The sequence below is a fragment of the Hippichthys cyanospilos genome, chromosome 2 (genome assembly GCF_059441005.1).
Source record: "Hippichthys cyanospilos isolate Australia breed blue-spotted pipefish chromosome 2, RoL_Hcya_1.0, whole genome shotgun sequence".
Taxonomy (NCBI): domain Eukaryota; kingdom Metazoa; phylum Chordata; class Actinopteri; order Syngnathiformes; family Syngnathidae; genus Hippichthys; species Hippichthys cyanospilos.
The window spans coordinates 33,223,672-33,240,781 of NC_142370.1; the positions used below are offsets into that span (position 1 = coordinate 33,223,672).

At 38.1% G+C, this 17,110-nt stretch overlaps 1 protein-coding gene across 2 annotated transcripts in view; it reads right to left on the reverse strand.

The window, feature by feature from the left end:
• Nucleotides 1-17,110, reverse strand: part of LOC148428313 (MICOS complex subunit mic25a-like) — a 36,982-nt gene that overhangs the window by 17,482 nt on the left and 2,390 nt on the right. For both annotated transcript variants that reach the window (XM_088409014.1, XM_088409013.1), the window contains exons 4-5: nucleotides 15,493-15,616; nucleotides 2,068-2,151 (exon numbers count right to left, since the gene is read on the reverse strand). In XM_088409014.1, coding sequence (XP_088265140.1) covers nucleotides 2,068-2,151; nucleotides 15,493-15,616 — 208 coding nt within the window. The remainder of the gene's footprint in view (nucleotides 1-2,067; nucleotides 2,152-15,492; nucleotides 15,617-17,110) is intronic.

Consider the following 17,110-nt stretch of genomic DNA (forward strand, 5'->3'; position numbering starts at 1 on the left):
AGGCGCACAGTTAACCTTGCTCGTGAGTATGGCCGTAACCGCTCGGCAATCTTCTAAGGGCAAGACTTTCCTTGCCGGGGGACGGACCTCGCTCGACAACAAAATGGAGAGGCTTCTTCTATTCTGGATTAAAGAGAAGCAAATCGCCGGTGATATGTTCTCGTTCGAGAAAAGTTCCCGTTTAAGAAAATAAATCAATAAATTCTGCGGGTTGGTCTCTGCTCCCCTCCGCCTCCACCCAGCTCAAGTCACATCGCCCCAAAGGTAAATGTCATTTTTCCTTTGTATATGTTAATTTAACTGTACAGTAGATTAAGTTACTCATTTTTAATATGTGTATAAAGTCGTGATGTTTTTACCTAAGGTTTTTGCATGCGTTGCACGCATTCACGAATTAACATAGGTTTGGATTGATCGTCATATGAGCAGTTTGAGTTACGAGCGTAGCCGCTGAACGGATTAAGTTCGTAACACGGGGGCCCACTGTACTTGAAAAAAAAAATACATATATAAGTACCTGGAATTGAATGTCTGCACTGCATTGTTAAAAAATAAAAATAAAAAATACGTCTATTGGATTGAATGAGTTTAGCAAAGCTACAGTAGGTTAAAATCATTTTGGTGCACCTTGACTCCTGTAATGAGATTTTGCAAACACTAAACTCCTGAGCACAGTAAAATAGCAGAGGAAAAAAAAAGCAGAGAAATTCACATATTTGTAAAGTATTCATACAGCGCACCTGATTACACACTGCATGGGAAAATGCAAACGCGCTCACTCTGGATATTTTTCGGTCCTACATAACCGCCCACACCCGTGGAGAGGTCTATCAACAAACACGGTAGGCCCAACAGCAAACACAGCTTTTGCTGCTCGCATGCCAGCCTTCCAGAGCCTTTCGCAAACCAAACCTGTAGCTAACGAGACTTTCGTAAATAGTCGCACATCTGACACCAGGGTTGCGTGCCAAAGACTTCTTTCTCCTTGCAGGCCAATGTTAGCATGAACAAAATAGACTAGAACCTCTAAAGTAGACCGGTCCTGACCTGACCGGGACCTTACAGCTCTATTTATTTACAACTAAATATTAAATATGTGCTGCTCTGAGAAAGATGGACCATGTTTACTACAAATGAATGGATAAATAAGTAAATACATTCATCTTGAGTTTGAATTGTTCTTAGTAAGTCACAGTGCCTGTAGGCTATTTTTAAGTCCAAAACCTACTTATCCACTACGCATGCAAAATAGGTTTTAAAAAAAAAATTGCCATGTAATTCTTTTCAGAGGCGGCTTGTATACTCAACTCTGTCAGCACTAGCGATACCGTGTCACTAGTCCTAGTACATGAACTGCACCACATTTGCACAAATGTCCACTATGAGGCACACTAGACTTTGAAAATTCGTCTAAAAATATCGATGACATATTTTCAAGATAATACTAATATAATAACTCTAATATAATAACTCTTAAAATTAAAAAATAGTTTTTTGACTAGCGTGTGCGTAAATATGATAGAAACGATAGAAAAAAATAGAATTTAAGTACTAGAGAATAAAAACTTCCACTACATAAAATGTTGCTCAAATGTTATGTTTCTGCAATATAAGAAAGCGAAATTAAAATATGGTAATGGCAGAAAAAAATGATGAAATGATTTATTTTGCCAATCTGTGGCATTTCAACATGGGTGTGTAGACTTTCACTGTTTGTTTTAAAAGAACGTTTCCGTGTGGAACCTGGAGGAGTCGCTTGCTAACAAAGGCCACGCAAAGGTTCTTATTGGTTGGCACCCTGTGAGCTTGAGACTTCAATGACAACGCACCTTTTTCAGCCTGGCAAATGTCAGACAGTTGAAAGGGAACCAACACAAATAAAACGGCTCCCTGCAGGGGCACACTGTTACCTAAATCTGTGATCTTTTGCGTTTGTAGAAAAATCCCTTGCGTTTATCAAGTTTTTTATTCCTTTGGTTGGTTTGTTTTACAGTTTTGTCTCTGCTGCGTTGGGGTGTGCAAAAATGAAGCTTCTGGAACTTCATCAACGAGTGTTTGTTGACTCACCCTTTTCTCCAGTAGTGCTACTTGTTCCTTGTAGAAGGCATCAAGGGCCTTCAGTCTCAACTCTTTCTTTTGGAGCTCTTGAGCCTGCATGAGGACACACACACATGCGCACACAACATATATTTCGTTCAACGTTGTGCTATAAGGCACATTTACCGTATTTTCCGCACTATAAGGCGCACCGGATTATAAGGCGCACCCTCAAATAATGACACTTTAAAACTTTTCCCATATATAAGGCGCACCGAATTATAAGGCGCAGCCTCCATTAATGACACATTTCCAAACTTTTTCCATATATAAGGCGCACCGGATTATAAGGCGCACCCTCAATCAATGACATATTTTCAAACTTTTTCAATCACAATATAGTAATACTCAAAGTAATAACAATCATAACTCAATAACTAAACTCTCAATAGCATAATAACAATGTCAATATGACCAACCTTGTTCAAGTGTAAACACACAAAAGAAACAGGTAAAGCTTACTTTATCACTTCGTTCCCCATCTACCAATCCCAATCTCAATATTGATCCATATATAAGGCGCACCTGATTATAAGACGGGCCATCAGCTTTTTAAAAATAATAAGGCTTTTAGGTGCGCCTTATAGTGCGGAAAATACGGTAATTCCCAGAAAACATTCAATGACATCCTGTGTATGTGGAGCATGCTCATCATCTATTTATTTATTTATTTATTTATTTTATTCTTTGAATAGTAAAACAATGAAAAAAGTCAGCAATAGCACAAAAAAATGTAAGACTATATCGCAAGAAAACGAATGTCATGAGTTAACGGTATTTTTTCGCCACTATTTACGAAGCGTGCCATGTGGCTGTAATTGAATTAAATAACTATTGTTTTGATCGGGTCAGGTATAACAAAACGTAACTGATTAATATAACCGCACTTCGTTTGAGGTTTAATGTAGCTGTTTATAGTTTTACTATTGCAGCAACTTAGAGCAAGAATTTTCTATTAATGGCAGCATTGCTTTTTCTGAGAATGTCTCCCGTATGAAACCAAAACGGATAATAAAACCCAAAAATCAATCAAGGCGAATCATGACTAGAATGGAATTGAGCTCTTGTGAATCAAACTGAATTAATTTTGAAAATCTGAATTGATATCCAGCTCTAAATTTTTAAGTTTGCTCGAATGGGCAAAAGGTGTAAAAATGGTCAGCCCTTTGAGCTTGTTTTTAAATGTGTTTTTTGAATAAACTTGACTTGTATAAATCAAAACAAATGATCAGCAACTTTTTTTTTTTTTTTAAACAAACCATTTTCAGACCAAAGCAGTAACACGATCATTCATTTATTTATCTCCACTTGCATTTGGAAAAAAAATGTTTTTTTTCAATTAAATGGAAAAAAACTCGATTGTTTTTAATGTCGCAAAGAAATGTGAACATTTTATGAACCAGTGTGAAAAAAAGCAAAAGGTTCGGATATTAATGGGGGAGGGGCTTTGCTGGCCACAATAGTAGGCATAAAACCACTGCAGTAAAATGAATTAAAATCTTCATACTGGAAAGAAAACTTGTTATAGTTTGCGCAAAACCAAGAACTTGACTTGTATCACTGAGAAGAATAGTATAGTAATATTTGATCAAATCTTCCTAAACTCTATAACACGGGTGTCAAACTCAAGGCCCGGGGGCCAGAACCGGCCCGCCACATCATTTTATGTGGCCCGCCAAATGCTGATTTGATTTCAATTTTCTAGCTTAAGTTGCAGATTGTCTTCAAAAATAACCATGTACTGTTCCCGATCTATCTTTTGAATACTTTTTATCGGCCTCTCTTTTCAAAACTAGGTAAAGATTTAAAACGGCAAAAACGGCGTTTATTAGACACATGTTTTTCTATTTTTAAGTCCTAAATTTTCAGGATTTTAGAGAAATTAAAGGGGTACGTTCAAATTTAAGCTTTTTTAGACCTATTTTAGATTTATTCCGGCACTCTAACAGACACTATAAGTACAATGCGGCCCACGATAAAAATCAGTTTGACACCCTTGCTCTATAATAACATCCTTGCGATTTTTTTTCAGGTGGTACTAACAGCACAGTGCGAGTATCAGAGCAATAACTCCGTCTCCAGAAACGCACGTACACACATTAAGGAGAAGATTCGTCATAATTATCAGGGCCGCTGAACACCAAATCAAATCAGAAGTGTAGCGTAAACAAAGTGAGGCAAGAAAAAAAAAAAAAAAATCAGACGCGGTTTATGCTTGCAGTCGAGCCGACGTGAAAAATAGGAAGTAAAAGAGTCCAACATTAAAGATGGAGTTTCTGCTTGGGCGGTTTGAGTTACAAGCCGGCGCCTTTAAATAAAAGTCAGCACGCTCGCTCTTCCTATCTGTATTCCGAGCGCGTTAGTCCAGATTTAATTTGCAGCCAGAGAGGAAAATGAGAGCAAATCATGCGACTCCCCTGATGTCCCTGCAGGGGTCTGCGAGTCTAGCGTAGATAAGAGGCAGCCAGGCAAGACTCCACACACGCCGCGTCGCACACGAGCCCACGCGCACAAGCAAATAGTGACCCATTTTGTTTTAAGGACTGCGATCCAGCTTGAGTACCATTCAAATACGCAGAAGAACCCCTGTGCAGTATTCTGATTTTTAGTATTTTAGCCGGGGGATGGCACACTCCTGCTGGTGTGATGACGATGGGGTCTTGCCATGTGGAACTTTGATATGTTGTAACCGTATGGGTGAAATTTCAGCTCCCTAGCTTTCCTTGTGATGTGAAATGCCTTCGATGTAAAGATCAAAGGATTGAAGAAAATACAGTGAAAACACGGCACTATAAGGCGCACCTAAAGCCTTCAATTTTCTCAAAAGCTGAAAGTGCGGCTAATACAGTCCATAAACCATGAGTTTTCATTTTTGGGGGGCAAAAAAAATAAAATAAGCTAATCGGCATGCACATTTTTAGCTCTGCAATGTATTTTTTACAGTTGAAATTTATGTAACGCCCTGTTTGAAATTTTGTGATGCTACATAAGTTCCAATCTTGAAACAATTTATATGGGGAGAAGGTGCAAAAATTGTGAGTTTTTGTAAAAGAAAGCACAATTTTACAAAATAAATCTAGAAACTGGATTCAAATCAACAAAACAATTGGTTGCAATTTGATTAAAAAAGTTTAATATTTGATAGCATCATAATTATACTCTTTTAAATTCCTGATTCAGCATTGATCTAAACATTCTTTCAACGTAATCAAGAGGTAGATTTTTTCACCATTCTTCAAATAGTATTCCCCCCCCCCCCAAAAAAAATCTACGTAATTTCTGATTGGCTATGAATAAGGTTTGACTGACTTATATGATCGTTGTGTTGACATTCCCTTTTGCGCAGCTCCATCTGGTGGATGCATAACGCAACCCCAGCCATTACTGTAGCTTCTATTCCATGCGCCTTATGATGCGGTGCGTCCTATATACTGTATGAAAACAGTTTTAAAATAGGCCATTCATTGAATGTGCTATTTATAATCTGGTGCACTTTATAGTGCAGAAAATACAGTACTTGATTATGCAATCTCAAAAGGAAAAGTCCATATATTGTATTTTGCCATTTTTAGCAGTAAAAAGTAAGAATTTAGAAAAATATTTGAAAAATAAAAAAAGTAACTGGGACTGAATGTTAAATTATGTGTTTGGGATTGAACGAGAATTTGATAACTAAATAATTTTCTCATATAATGAATACTTTTAAAAACACGTTGCACTTGCTTTTGACCACCAAATGATAACGACCAATCGCGACTCAGCTTGTGCACGTCACCTGACCAATCGGAAAGCCATGATTGGTCATTACCTGAGCTTTTAGCGCCGGTGATATCCTGTTCAGTTGACAGCAAGTAGAAAAATGTGTTTTAAAAAAGTATTTATCGTGCATGAAAAACACAACTCGGTATACAACATGGTGACAACCAATCACAACTCCGCTTGTGCACGTCACCTGATCAATAGGTAAGCCATGATTGGTCATTACCTGAGCTTTTAGCGCCGGTGATATCCTGTTCAGTTGACAGCAAGTAGAAAAATGTGTTTTAAAAAAGTATTTATCGTGCATGAAAAACACAACTCGGTATACAACATGTTGACAACCAATCACAACTCCGCTTGTGCACGTCACCTGATCAATAGGTAAGCCATGATTGGTCATTACCCGAGCTTTTAGCGCCTGTGATGTCCTGTTCAGTTGACAGCAAGTAGAAAAATGTGTTTTAAAAAAGAATTTATTGTGCATGGAAAATAATGATCAAATAATTTTATCGAAATAAGCAGACTTGAAAACAGACAGGAAAATTACGCACAAGCTACAAATATCTATTGTTAAATTGACATAATTATTTCAACCTGTATTTGCCTGAATATTTTTCACATGAATGCTAAATTTATGTGAAAGACTTTGAAATCAGTATTGCACCTTTTTAAATCCATTTTCGATGGCTTTATTTCTCCGATTAAATTCGATCCAAATCGTAACGGTCTAGAATGATGATATGATGCGCCCTAGCCTCGGGTCGGGCATTTCAGAATTTAAGATGAGCGGCCGCTCACTTCCAGGCAGGATCTTAACAGTAAGCCAAGCCGAGTGATGCAAAAGTTTCATAAGAACTTCCGTCATTAGTAAAAAGAAATATGCATATCGACTCGCTAGTACCCAGCGGGCGTTGTGCGTGCGGTGTTAACAATCTGATAAAAGCGGCAGTACGTTCCCCCGTTTCCCAGTTCTCCCCGTCTCATTATTTACTCCGCTGGGTTTATTTAACACATAGCTCCCAGCTAGATAATAAATTAGCACTCAATAATAATTGGACTGGTAATTACGACCGGGCAGCTACACGGAGAAGAAAGAAGAACAATCTGGGCTATTAGATTTTTTTTTTTTTTTTTTTTTACAGCTCTTCTTGTTTGCCATTACCAGTTAGGCCCCATTATACAGTGACTGCTCCCCATTGATAACACATTTTAAATATGGCTGCGAATTGTCTCGATAAAGTATCTCCTAAAAGCATCTCTTCTTTTTATCATGTCTGCCACTAAGAACATTTGCAGCATCTTAAAAGTGATAAATGATTGCTAGGACTACAATAATGGCGCCGTAACCTCTCCTCGCCTGTCTAAGCGTCTATGACGTCAGACGGAAAAAACAATATTTCAACATTTTCAGGTGGCGAAATGTTTTCTGGACAACACACTCAACAATTGAGGCGTTTTCATCATTCATATTTGCCTGTTTAACTATCACTAAGCAATTAATTCATCGTAAAAGTCCCAAACTAACCTTGATAGATCCTCACTAAACATCTAAACCACAGGTGTCAAACTCAAGGCCCGGGGGCCAGATCCGGCCCTCCATGTCATTTTTTGTGGCCCGCGAAATGCTGATTTAACTTCAAGTTTCTGGCTAAAATAGCAAAATTTGCAAGTTGTCTTTAACTTTTAAAAATCTGTGGAGAAAATACAAGCATTTTTTAACTCACAATCAGTTTTTGCCGGCCTCTGATTTCAAAACTTGGTGCGTGTTTTACAAAAGCATTTAAAAAAGATTTGACTTCACAGTCATACTGGCCCTCTGACAGAAATTAGAACTACAATGTGGCCCATACTAAAAATGAGTTTGACACCCCTGATCTAAACGCTGTCATCTTTACATGCACAACCATATCAGTTTGTGCAGATTACAATTACCGATACAGGTTTTGGCTTATCAGCAGCTCAGCCTCTTCCTCTCCTGTCTGCTCCTTTGTTCACCATTTTTTTCTTCGCTATAGCCTCGGTTAGCTCCCCAGAGCTCTTATTTTTTTTTCCCCCCAGTGCTCATCTATCTTTTCAAAATTTTTCTCTCATATTCATTTGTTTTTCTTTATTCAATCTCCTCTTTGCCGAAACATCACGTCCTCTCTGATTGTAAGCATTGCGCTTGAACGAAATGACATTTTCACTTTAAGGTTTATAATTAACAAAATGTATTTTAAGCGGAACCGCGATATGGTGGAAAAAATAAAATCTTGATTTTCTTCAATTATTCAAGGAGATTATGATTTGAACGAAACCCAAATATTTTGAATGATGTATTTAAAAAACGTGTGGTAAGATTCGGACAAAAATAAATCAGGATTTCAAACCAATTTTAAAGTCAACAATATTCATAGTTTGCACAAAAAATAGCTAGTCACAGTTGGCGCATAACATGCTAAAAGGCAGGAAAAAGTTCATATTTGTCTATAATTTGATCACAAATTTTCATGTAAAAAAAAAACATCTAAATAACCAACGAATAAAAATCTACTTCCTGTTGGCTGAAAATAACATTGCCTGTGCTCAAGACTCAGGTAACGACCAATCATGTCTTACATGTGTCACTGCTTACGTCACTACAATGCTGGTCTGCTATTGGTCGCCTTCTCGACTCCCTAAGATACTGATCTGCTATTGGTCAGCGTCACTGAGTCACTAAGATGCTGGTCTGCTATTGGTCGGCGTCACGGTTTCAAAACAAAATACCGTATTTTCCACACTATGAGACGCACTGGATTATGAAGCGCACCCTCAATCAATGACATATTTTAAAACTTTTCCACGTATAAGGCGCACTGGATTATAAGGCGCATCCTCAATTAATGACACATTTTAAAACTTTTTGCATATATTAGGCGCACCAGATTATAAGGCGCACCCTCAATTAATGACGTATTTTAAAACTTTCTCCATATATAAGGCGCACCCTCAATTATTGACATATTTTAAAACTTTTCCACGTATAAGGCACACTGGATTATAAGGCGCATCCTCAATTAATGACGCATTTTAAAACTTTTAGCATATATTAGGCGCACCAGATTATAAGGCGCACCCTCAATTAATGACGTATTTTAAAACTTTCTCCATATATAAGGCGCACCCTCAATTATTGACACATTTTAAAACTTTTTCCATATATAAGGAGCACCGGATTATAAGGCGCACCCAAAATTAATGACATTTTAAAACTTTTTCAATCACAATATTGTAATACTCAAAGTAATAACAATAATAACTCAAATAATAACTCTAAACTCTGAATAGCATAATGTCAATATGAGCAAACTTGTTCAACTGTAAACACACAAAAGAAACAGGTAAAGCTTACTTTAGCACTTCATTCCCCATCTACCAATCCCAATCTCAATATTGATCCATATATAAAGCGCATCTGATTATAAGGCGCACCATCCGCTTTTTAAAAAAAATACGGCTTTTAGGTGTGCCTTATAGTGCGGAGAATTTAGTAATCAAAACTATTCCATTTATTGCCTAGCTTTCACACTAAACAAGCGTCAGCATATTCATTCCACAATAATCCTCGCCGAAAGGAAAGAAAGTCATTTGAAATGCAAGGGAAGACGCACATTTAACTTGTTTTTGCTCAATTCAATTGCTTAATATCGCCGCGATGCGCTACGTCTGACTAAATAAGCGGTCGGAGGGGTACACGATCAAACGCGGGGCAATTCACCAGCTAATATGTAGCGCGGTAATGAAGCCCGCGCCCATCTGCATCCGCTCGCTTTTCTCTGAGCGTGTACACAGCTGGTTCTTTCACACCCATTACCAAAGTCTGAATGTGCTCCCCCGACTCGGATAAACGCCGCGGCGCTGCCGGATCTCCAGCTGACGACGCGTCATTAAGTGTAAACAAGGTAGGTAGGTGAGTCCAATCAAAGGAAACATCTGGATCAATTTACCAGCGCACTTTCGCTAACAGATTGATGGACAAGAGTGAAAGTGGAACAACCATATTCCTTAAAATAGAAGCCCCCGCTTTAAGAGATGCGGCGTCCCAATTCAGCGCCAGGTGCAGCTGCGTCAAAGAAATAGATGCATCTTTTTTTTTCTTTTCGACACAGGATGCGTCGTGTTAAGAGTAACTCGACAAAAATTGCCCGAAGACACATGGCATCTGTAGGAATAAAGTTTACAGCGGGGATCTTCAGAGGAAAATGGTGATGCGCGCGGAACGACGCACAGCAACAAGTCGACATTAAAATAACGTAATTAGTGAAGCTGGAACAAAATTATAACCTCTTATATCCTAAAAGTCACTGCTGAAAAATCCTAGGAAACATGGACCATTATTGTACCTTAGGGCGTTTTTCATACGAGTCAGTTAAATGACGTCCCATGATTACACGATTTTATGTTTTATTTATTTACCGCATTTTCCGCACTATAAGGCGCACCGGATTATAAGGCGCACCCTCAATTATTGACACTTTAAAACTTTTTCCATAAATAAGGCGCACCGGATTATAAGGCGCACCCTCAATTAATGACATTTTAAAAGTTTTTCCATATATAAGGCGCACAGGATTATAAGGCGCACCCTCAATTAATGACATATTTTAAAACTTTTTCAATCACATTGTAGTATTACTCAGAGGATTAACAATAATAACTTAAATAATAACTCCAAACTCTCATTAGCATAATAATTCAATATCAATTTGACCAACCTTGTTCAAGTGTAAACACACAAAAGAAACAGGTAAATCTTACTTTATCACTTCATTCCAATCAACGAATCCCCATCTCAATATTGATCCATATATAAGGCGCACCTGATTATAAGGCGCACCATCATCTTTTTAAAAAAAGAGTAAGGCTTTTAGGTGCGCCTTATAGTACGGAAAATACGGTATTTATTTTTATTATGACCCTTCAAACATTGGCCAAAAATAATCACATTATTATTTTAACTTTTTACCTTTATATCGATTTGCAGCAGTTATGTATACAAGTAACACAGGTGCCATCATTTACGTAACATAAATCTATATCATAATCTGGTAAACAATAAAATATATCATGAGATTTGATGAGAAGGTCATTCCTTCATACCTGTCTTTCAAAACAAAGCAAGTCTTTTTTTTTTACAAGCAATGATTAGGTGAGCAATGCAAGGACGCCGTTCGATGTACGTAAAAATAATAATAAAATTCTCATCAATTAAGTTTTTTTTACGGAGGGTAATTGACACCCTTGAATATTGCTAATACTATCTAATACAGTATTAAGCCAATTGAGCACTGTAGTGATAACTGTGACCACTGGATGGCAGTGTTGCCTTACATACAATACAGATATTACATCATTGGAATTCTAAGTAAGGAATGGAAATCAATCTTTCATATGATATCATTACAGCCATGTTTACATAGACATAGCACACAATATTTTGTCAGCCTTGAAATAGGAGTGAAAATGCTAAATATATTGCCAATCTTTTCCTTTTCCGATAAGGCTTGGCAGTGAAAGCGTTAAGTATTATGATACAATAAGTAATTGATTTATTTTTTATTTTTCCACTACACTGTCACACAGAAACACACTCATGCAGAAAAACAAACACAGCATTGTTGATAACGCCATGTATATGAAAATAAAAAAAATTAAAAAAAACCTAACGGACAGAAGTAATAATTTAAAAAAAAATGCGTTGTTCTAAAAACTACTTTGAAAAACATTCAAATGAAAACTGTGCGGTCAAAAAACGATCGCATCCCTCAACTCCAGTCTTACGCGACTAGTCCTAAATCATTTCAGTGAAGACTCTTTTGTCTTGATTGGCCCCTTCAAATCCCATTTTGGATTCGGCATTGTGTCATTTTGTCAGTTTGACAAGGGTCATAGTGGTGAAAGATTAGGTGGATTGGATTATCACGGGGATAAGTAAACATTTGTCTAAAGACACATTGAATTGAATATTCCGCACGACAGACAAGAGGAAGCGGCAAAACACACCAATTCATACAACCGTGCATAAATCCACCTGGCTCATCCTGCTTACAGTCAAATGTGTGTGTGTGTGTGTGTGTGTGTGTGTGTGTGTGTGTGTGTGTGTGTGCGTGTGTGTGTGTGTGCCCTCGCTAGTCAAAGGGCTGGAACATGGACACTAATAAGCATTCAGTCTTACAGACAAAGGAACTGCACACGCGTGTTTTCAACTGTTACCCAGACTGAGACCCAAATGAGCAAAGCCAGAATTTGCACACAAGCCCAAATACAGAAATTTGAAGTGTGCAAAAAAAAAAAAAAAAGCTAGCAATCAGTTTAGGGTGTACCGAAGACGTCTGCGATATGCTCCAGTGTCCCCATGAATCACTGGGTCAAAATATACATTTTTTTTAACCTTTATTTAACCAGGAAAAGATCCATCGAGATTTATATCTCTTTTGATGATTTGTGGAAAGTATGTCCTATCTGAAGAATGAGAAAAAAATAACTTGATTACATTAAAAGACAGTTTAGATCGATGCCATATCAACCGAGAAGTTAAAAGAATAAAATTATGATTCAATTAAATAATACTCATTTTTCAATCAAACTGCAAGGAAAACCCTTAAAATACATTCTTTTGTTGATTGAAAAACAAATTCTGCAATTGTTTTATAAAATCGCGCTTTCTTTGTCATAAACTTGCGTTTTTGCGTCTTGTCCCCATATAATTGCGTAAAAATTGGATCATATAGCACATAAAAACAGGGTGTTATAAAACTTTTAATTGTAAAAAATACATTTACTGTATTTTCCACGCTATAAGGCGCACCGGATTATAAGGCGCACCTTCAATCCATGACATATTTTAAAACGTTTGCCACATATAAGGCGCACCGGATTATAAGGCGCACCCTCAATTAATGGCATATTTTAAAACTTTTTCAATCACAATATAGTAATACTCAGTGATAACAATAATATTTTAAATAATAACTAAACTCTCAATAGCATAATAACCCAATACGAGCAACCTTGTTCAAATGTAAAAAACTTTTTCAATCACAATATAGTAATACTAAGTAATAACAATAATAACTCAAATAATAGCTCTAAACTCTCAATAGGATAATAACTCAATATGAGCAACCTTGTTCAACTGTAAACAACCAAAAGAAACAGGTAAAGCTGACTTTATCACTTCATTCCCCATCTACCAATCCCAATCTCAATATTGATCCATATAAGGCGCACCTGATTATAAGGCGCACCACAAAAAAACTACGGCTTTTAGGTGTGCCTTATAGTCCGGAAAATATGGTATAACTAAAATGCAGAGGTGAAAATTAAAGAATTTACATGCCAATTATTACATTTTCATTTGTTTTGTCCCCCAAAAATGAAAGCTCCCAATTTATGCTCTGTAAAAGGCGCACCGGATTATAAAATCATCTTTTGAGAGGATCGAAGGCTTTTATCCGCGCCTTATAGTGCGGAAAATACGCTAATCTCCTCAATTGGAGACAAGTCACAATCCAATTGATATTAAAACACGTCCGTCCTGTCAAAAATATCAAACACGAATACCGCTTGTCCAGACGTGCTCAAAACTGACCGTTAAGTTCAAACCAGCCATTAAAAAGCGATTATAAATGGAAAAGCCGCACACCTTTACCCGCTTGTTCCCTCCCACCATAACGGGAAAATAATCTCATTTGAGTTCCGACCGAATGAGCGCAAAGCCGCCAGCACTTGACCGGAATGCCCAAATCCGTATTCATGGCGCGGGAGAGTGTAATTACAAGGCGCCTTTGGCATCGGCGCGTCCAGTCTTGTCCGACTAGTTGTTGTGCTCGCTAGTGACTTTCTATTAACGGCAGGAGAGTGCCGGAGTGAAGATAAGGCATCCGCTACTGCACGCCTTATCAAAAGCCGGGGAGGGAAGCAGGTGCAAGAGGAGAAGTCACGCAAAATAGGCGGCGGCCGGCGTGTAAAACAAGCTCTTCTCTCTCTTTCCCGCCGATCCCACGGCGCGCCGCCGCTATCTGCGATTCCGGGAAAGTCTCGGGGTGCAATTTACCACTTGCGCCGCGCTGATAATGCCGTCTCCGGGGCAGGAGGCATGAGGCGATGGCTCGGGATGGAGCGGGTGAAAGACCGGGAGAGATACAGTAAAGGGGAAGGTGAGAGAGAACAATAGCCCGAGAAAACGCTGGCGCGGGGGTCCGAGATTTAGAAAGACGGCGATGGGGTGGAGAGTGAGCTTAAATGGAATTACGGTACTTGACTGGGCATGGTCCCATAAATGGTAAATGGACTTTCACTTATATGGCTGCAAATACTGTCTAGAACTGGAAATGAGTGGGTTGTTTTTGTTTTGTTTTTTTGTGCTTGATCCAACTGAGGGGGCGTTTAAAAAGAGCAGAATATGATTGGCTGCTCGCAGAGGTGACTGATCAAGCGGCCTTTTTGGATTTTACAAAATGGTGCTGAAAATTAGAGTTCAAAAAACATTAGTGTTCATTTTTGATCAAAAAACAAAAATGTATGCTCATACTCGTCGAACGAAGTCGCTCTCTGTATCGTTTTCAAGGTTACGGGTGTAGATATTTGAAGTTATTTTATAAATATATAACATCAGTATTTTAAAAGACTTTTTAAAGAACTTTTTTTTTTCCAACGTAAGTGTTTGGATGACGCTTTGCCAATTAAAATCAAGTTATGATGCTTACACACCCGCCGTGCCTTTTTGGATCGTACAAGATGGCTCATTTTTTATTAAAAAACACACAAACACAAACGTATGCTCATGCACAAAGGAACTTGCTTTCTGTATTATCGTTCAGGTGATCATTTTCAAAGTTATTTAGAAAGCAGATCACTATTTTAGCGTTGTTTTTTTTCCCCCAATTCTAGTGTGCCTAACGATGGACATTCATGTAAACAGGGTGCAGTTCAGTGATACGGTATCACTAGTACTTGCAGAGTTGACTCAAAAAAATTCCTTCAAATGCTAATTAAATAAGGATATATGACAAGGATGAACGCCTTTATCAGTTCATTAATTGCGGCACGCGTGAATTCTGTGAACCAAAAAGCAATGTTTTGGAGCAATATATTCACCATTGACCCTTTCTATTCACGAAGAATCGGTAAGCAAAAAATTGATACCTCTTCAAATGCATTGGGAGGAATTATTTTTATTATTATTATTAAAATTGGATGAATATCAGTAATTTGTATTTTATTCCGCAAAAGTTCGAATATGCCTAAAAAAATAATCTAAATGATTTGACAGGTTGTCCAAATAGCCCTTGTGAGTGATGGGATTGTTCTCCATAAAAAGTGCTAAATGCAGTAATTAAAAAGAAGGTGAATGAGTGAGAACAAAAACATACACGCGCACGCGCTGCTAATATAATAACATTAGTGGATTTCTTTCATATTTTTGGTTTGGGCTAACTGAAACTAACTGCTGCCATTTTGAGGTATTAACAAGCCACTGCGCCGTTTACGCTTACTCACTACAATGCATAATTTATTTTATTTGTAGCCATTTACTAGTTGTATTTTAATAGCTTTAGTTAACTCTACAATCAAAAAATAATTGTGGGTGTGTGCATGTGTGTGATAATGTACCAACAGCTTGGCCTTTTCAGCCTCCTGGCGAGAATGGTGTCTCTCTTGACTCATTGCCTTAATGGTCTCCGCCTCTCTTATTTTGGCCAACTCTTCTCTCACTAAATTCTGCTGGAGATCCGTCCTGGAAAGAACACACACGCATAATCATGTTTTTATGGCCCACTTGCCTCCTACAAATTCAGGATGTCCAATGGATCTATGCAGCAATTTCAATGGCTCAAATATCGTCGACCGCTAGAGGGCGGCATAGACCGCCAATCAGATATACAGTATGTCTAAATCGTGTGTAATCATTTCTAAGGAAAAGTAAACGAAAAAAAAAACTTATATCAGCGAGTTAGAAAATAAAGAAATAACTAAAAATAGAAATGTGTTACCCAAAACAGAGCTTCACAAAAACTAAAAATGACATTTAGTTGTACAGAGTGACGTCACCAATTTTGATTCAAGGCACGGAAAGGGCAAAACAACCCACACCCACTTCCGCACAAATTGATAACTGAGCATGCGCATCATGTGCGCCACATACCCCAGGTCTTGATTGTTATCCGCAAGTTAGTTTGTGATTAACTGTCCGCTCCAGTCACAACAGTGTTTTAACCTCCAGAAATTATGGGCGGGACTTTAACGTGGTCATATTTATACATCCATTATCATCCCAAATTCATCTTCACAGGGATCGCAGGTGTACTGGAGCCTATCCCAGCTGTCTTTGGGCACTATGCGGCGTACACCCCAAACTGGTCGCCAGCCAATCACAGGGCACGAAAAGACAATAAATAAATACAAAAATAAATAACATTCACGCTCACAAACTCGCTAGCCAATCACAGGGCACGAAAAGACAATAAATAAATACATAAATAAATAACATTCACGCTCACAAACTCGCTAGCCAATCACAGGGCACGAAAAGACAATAAATAAATACATAAATAAGTAACATTCACGCTCACAAACTCGCTAGCCAATCACAGGGCACGAAGACAATAAATAAATACATAAATAAATAACATTCACACTCACAAACACACTTAAGGACAATTTAGTGTCGAATATGCACGCCATGCATGTTTTTGGAATGTGGGAAGAAACCGGAGCACCCATAGAAAACCCACACGGGCATGGGGACAACATGCAAACTATACACAAGAAGGCTATTACGGCAAAAACGAATGCAAAACACATTGTAATGGCAGTTTGCATTTCAAACAATGCAGAAGGTAAAAAGGTAAATCTTGTGAAAACCAAAATTGCTGACATTTAATATGAATATTTGATCAATGTGGATCCCGTGCATCTATCCGGTGTCTCTTTTTTGACTTGTAATTTCCTTCGAACTAAAAAAATACATTCATAAGTGAAACAGGGGAAGGGTGAGACTCCTGCATCACATTTATTTAGGCCGCATAGGTGTGGAAATCCAGTCCTCGAGGGCCGGTATCCTGCAGATTTTCCAGTTTTCGGTTTTCTCTCCTCAATACACCCGATTCAAATGATTAGCTCATTAGTAAATCGGAGAAAACCGGAAAACCTTGCAATATACCGGCCCTCGAGGACTGGAGTTTGACACCTGTGATTTAGGGCCCCAAATAGGTCAGAGGACTAATATAAT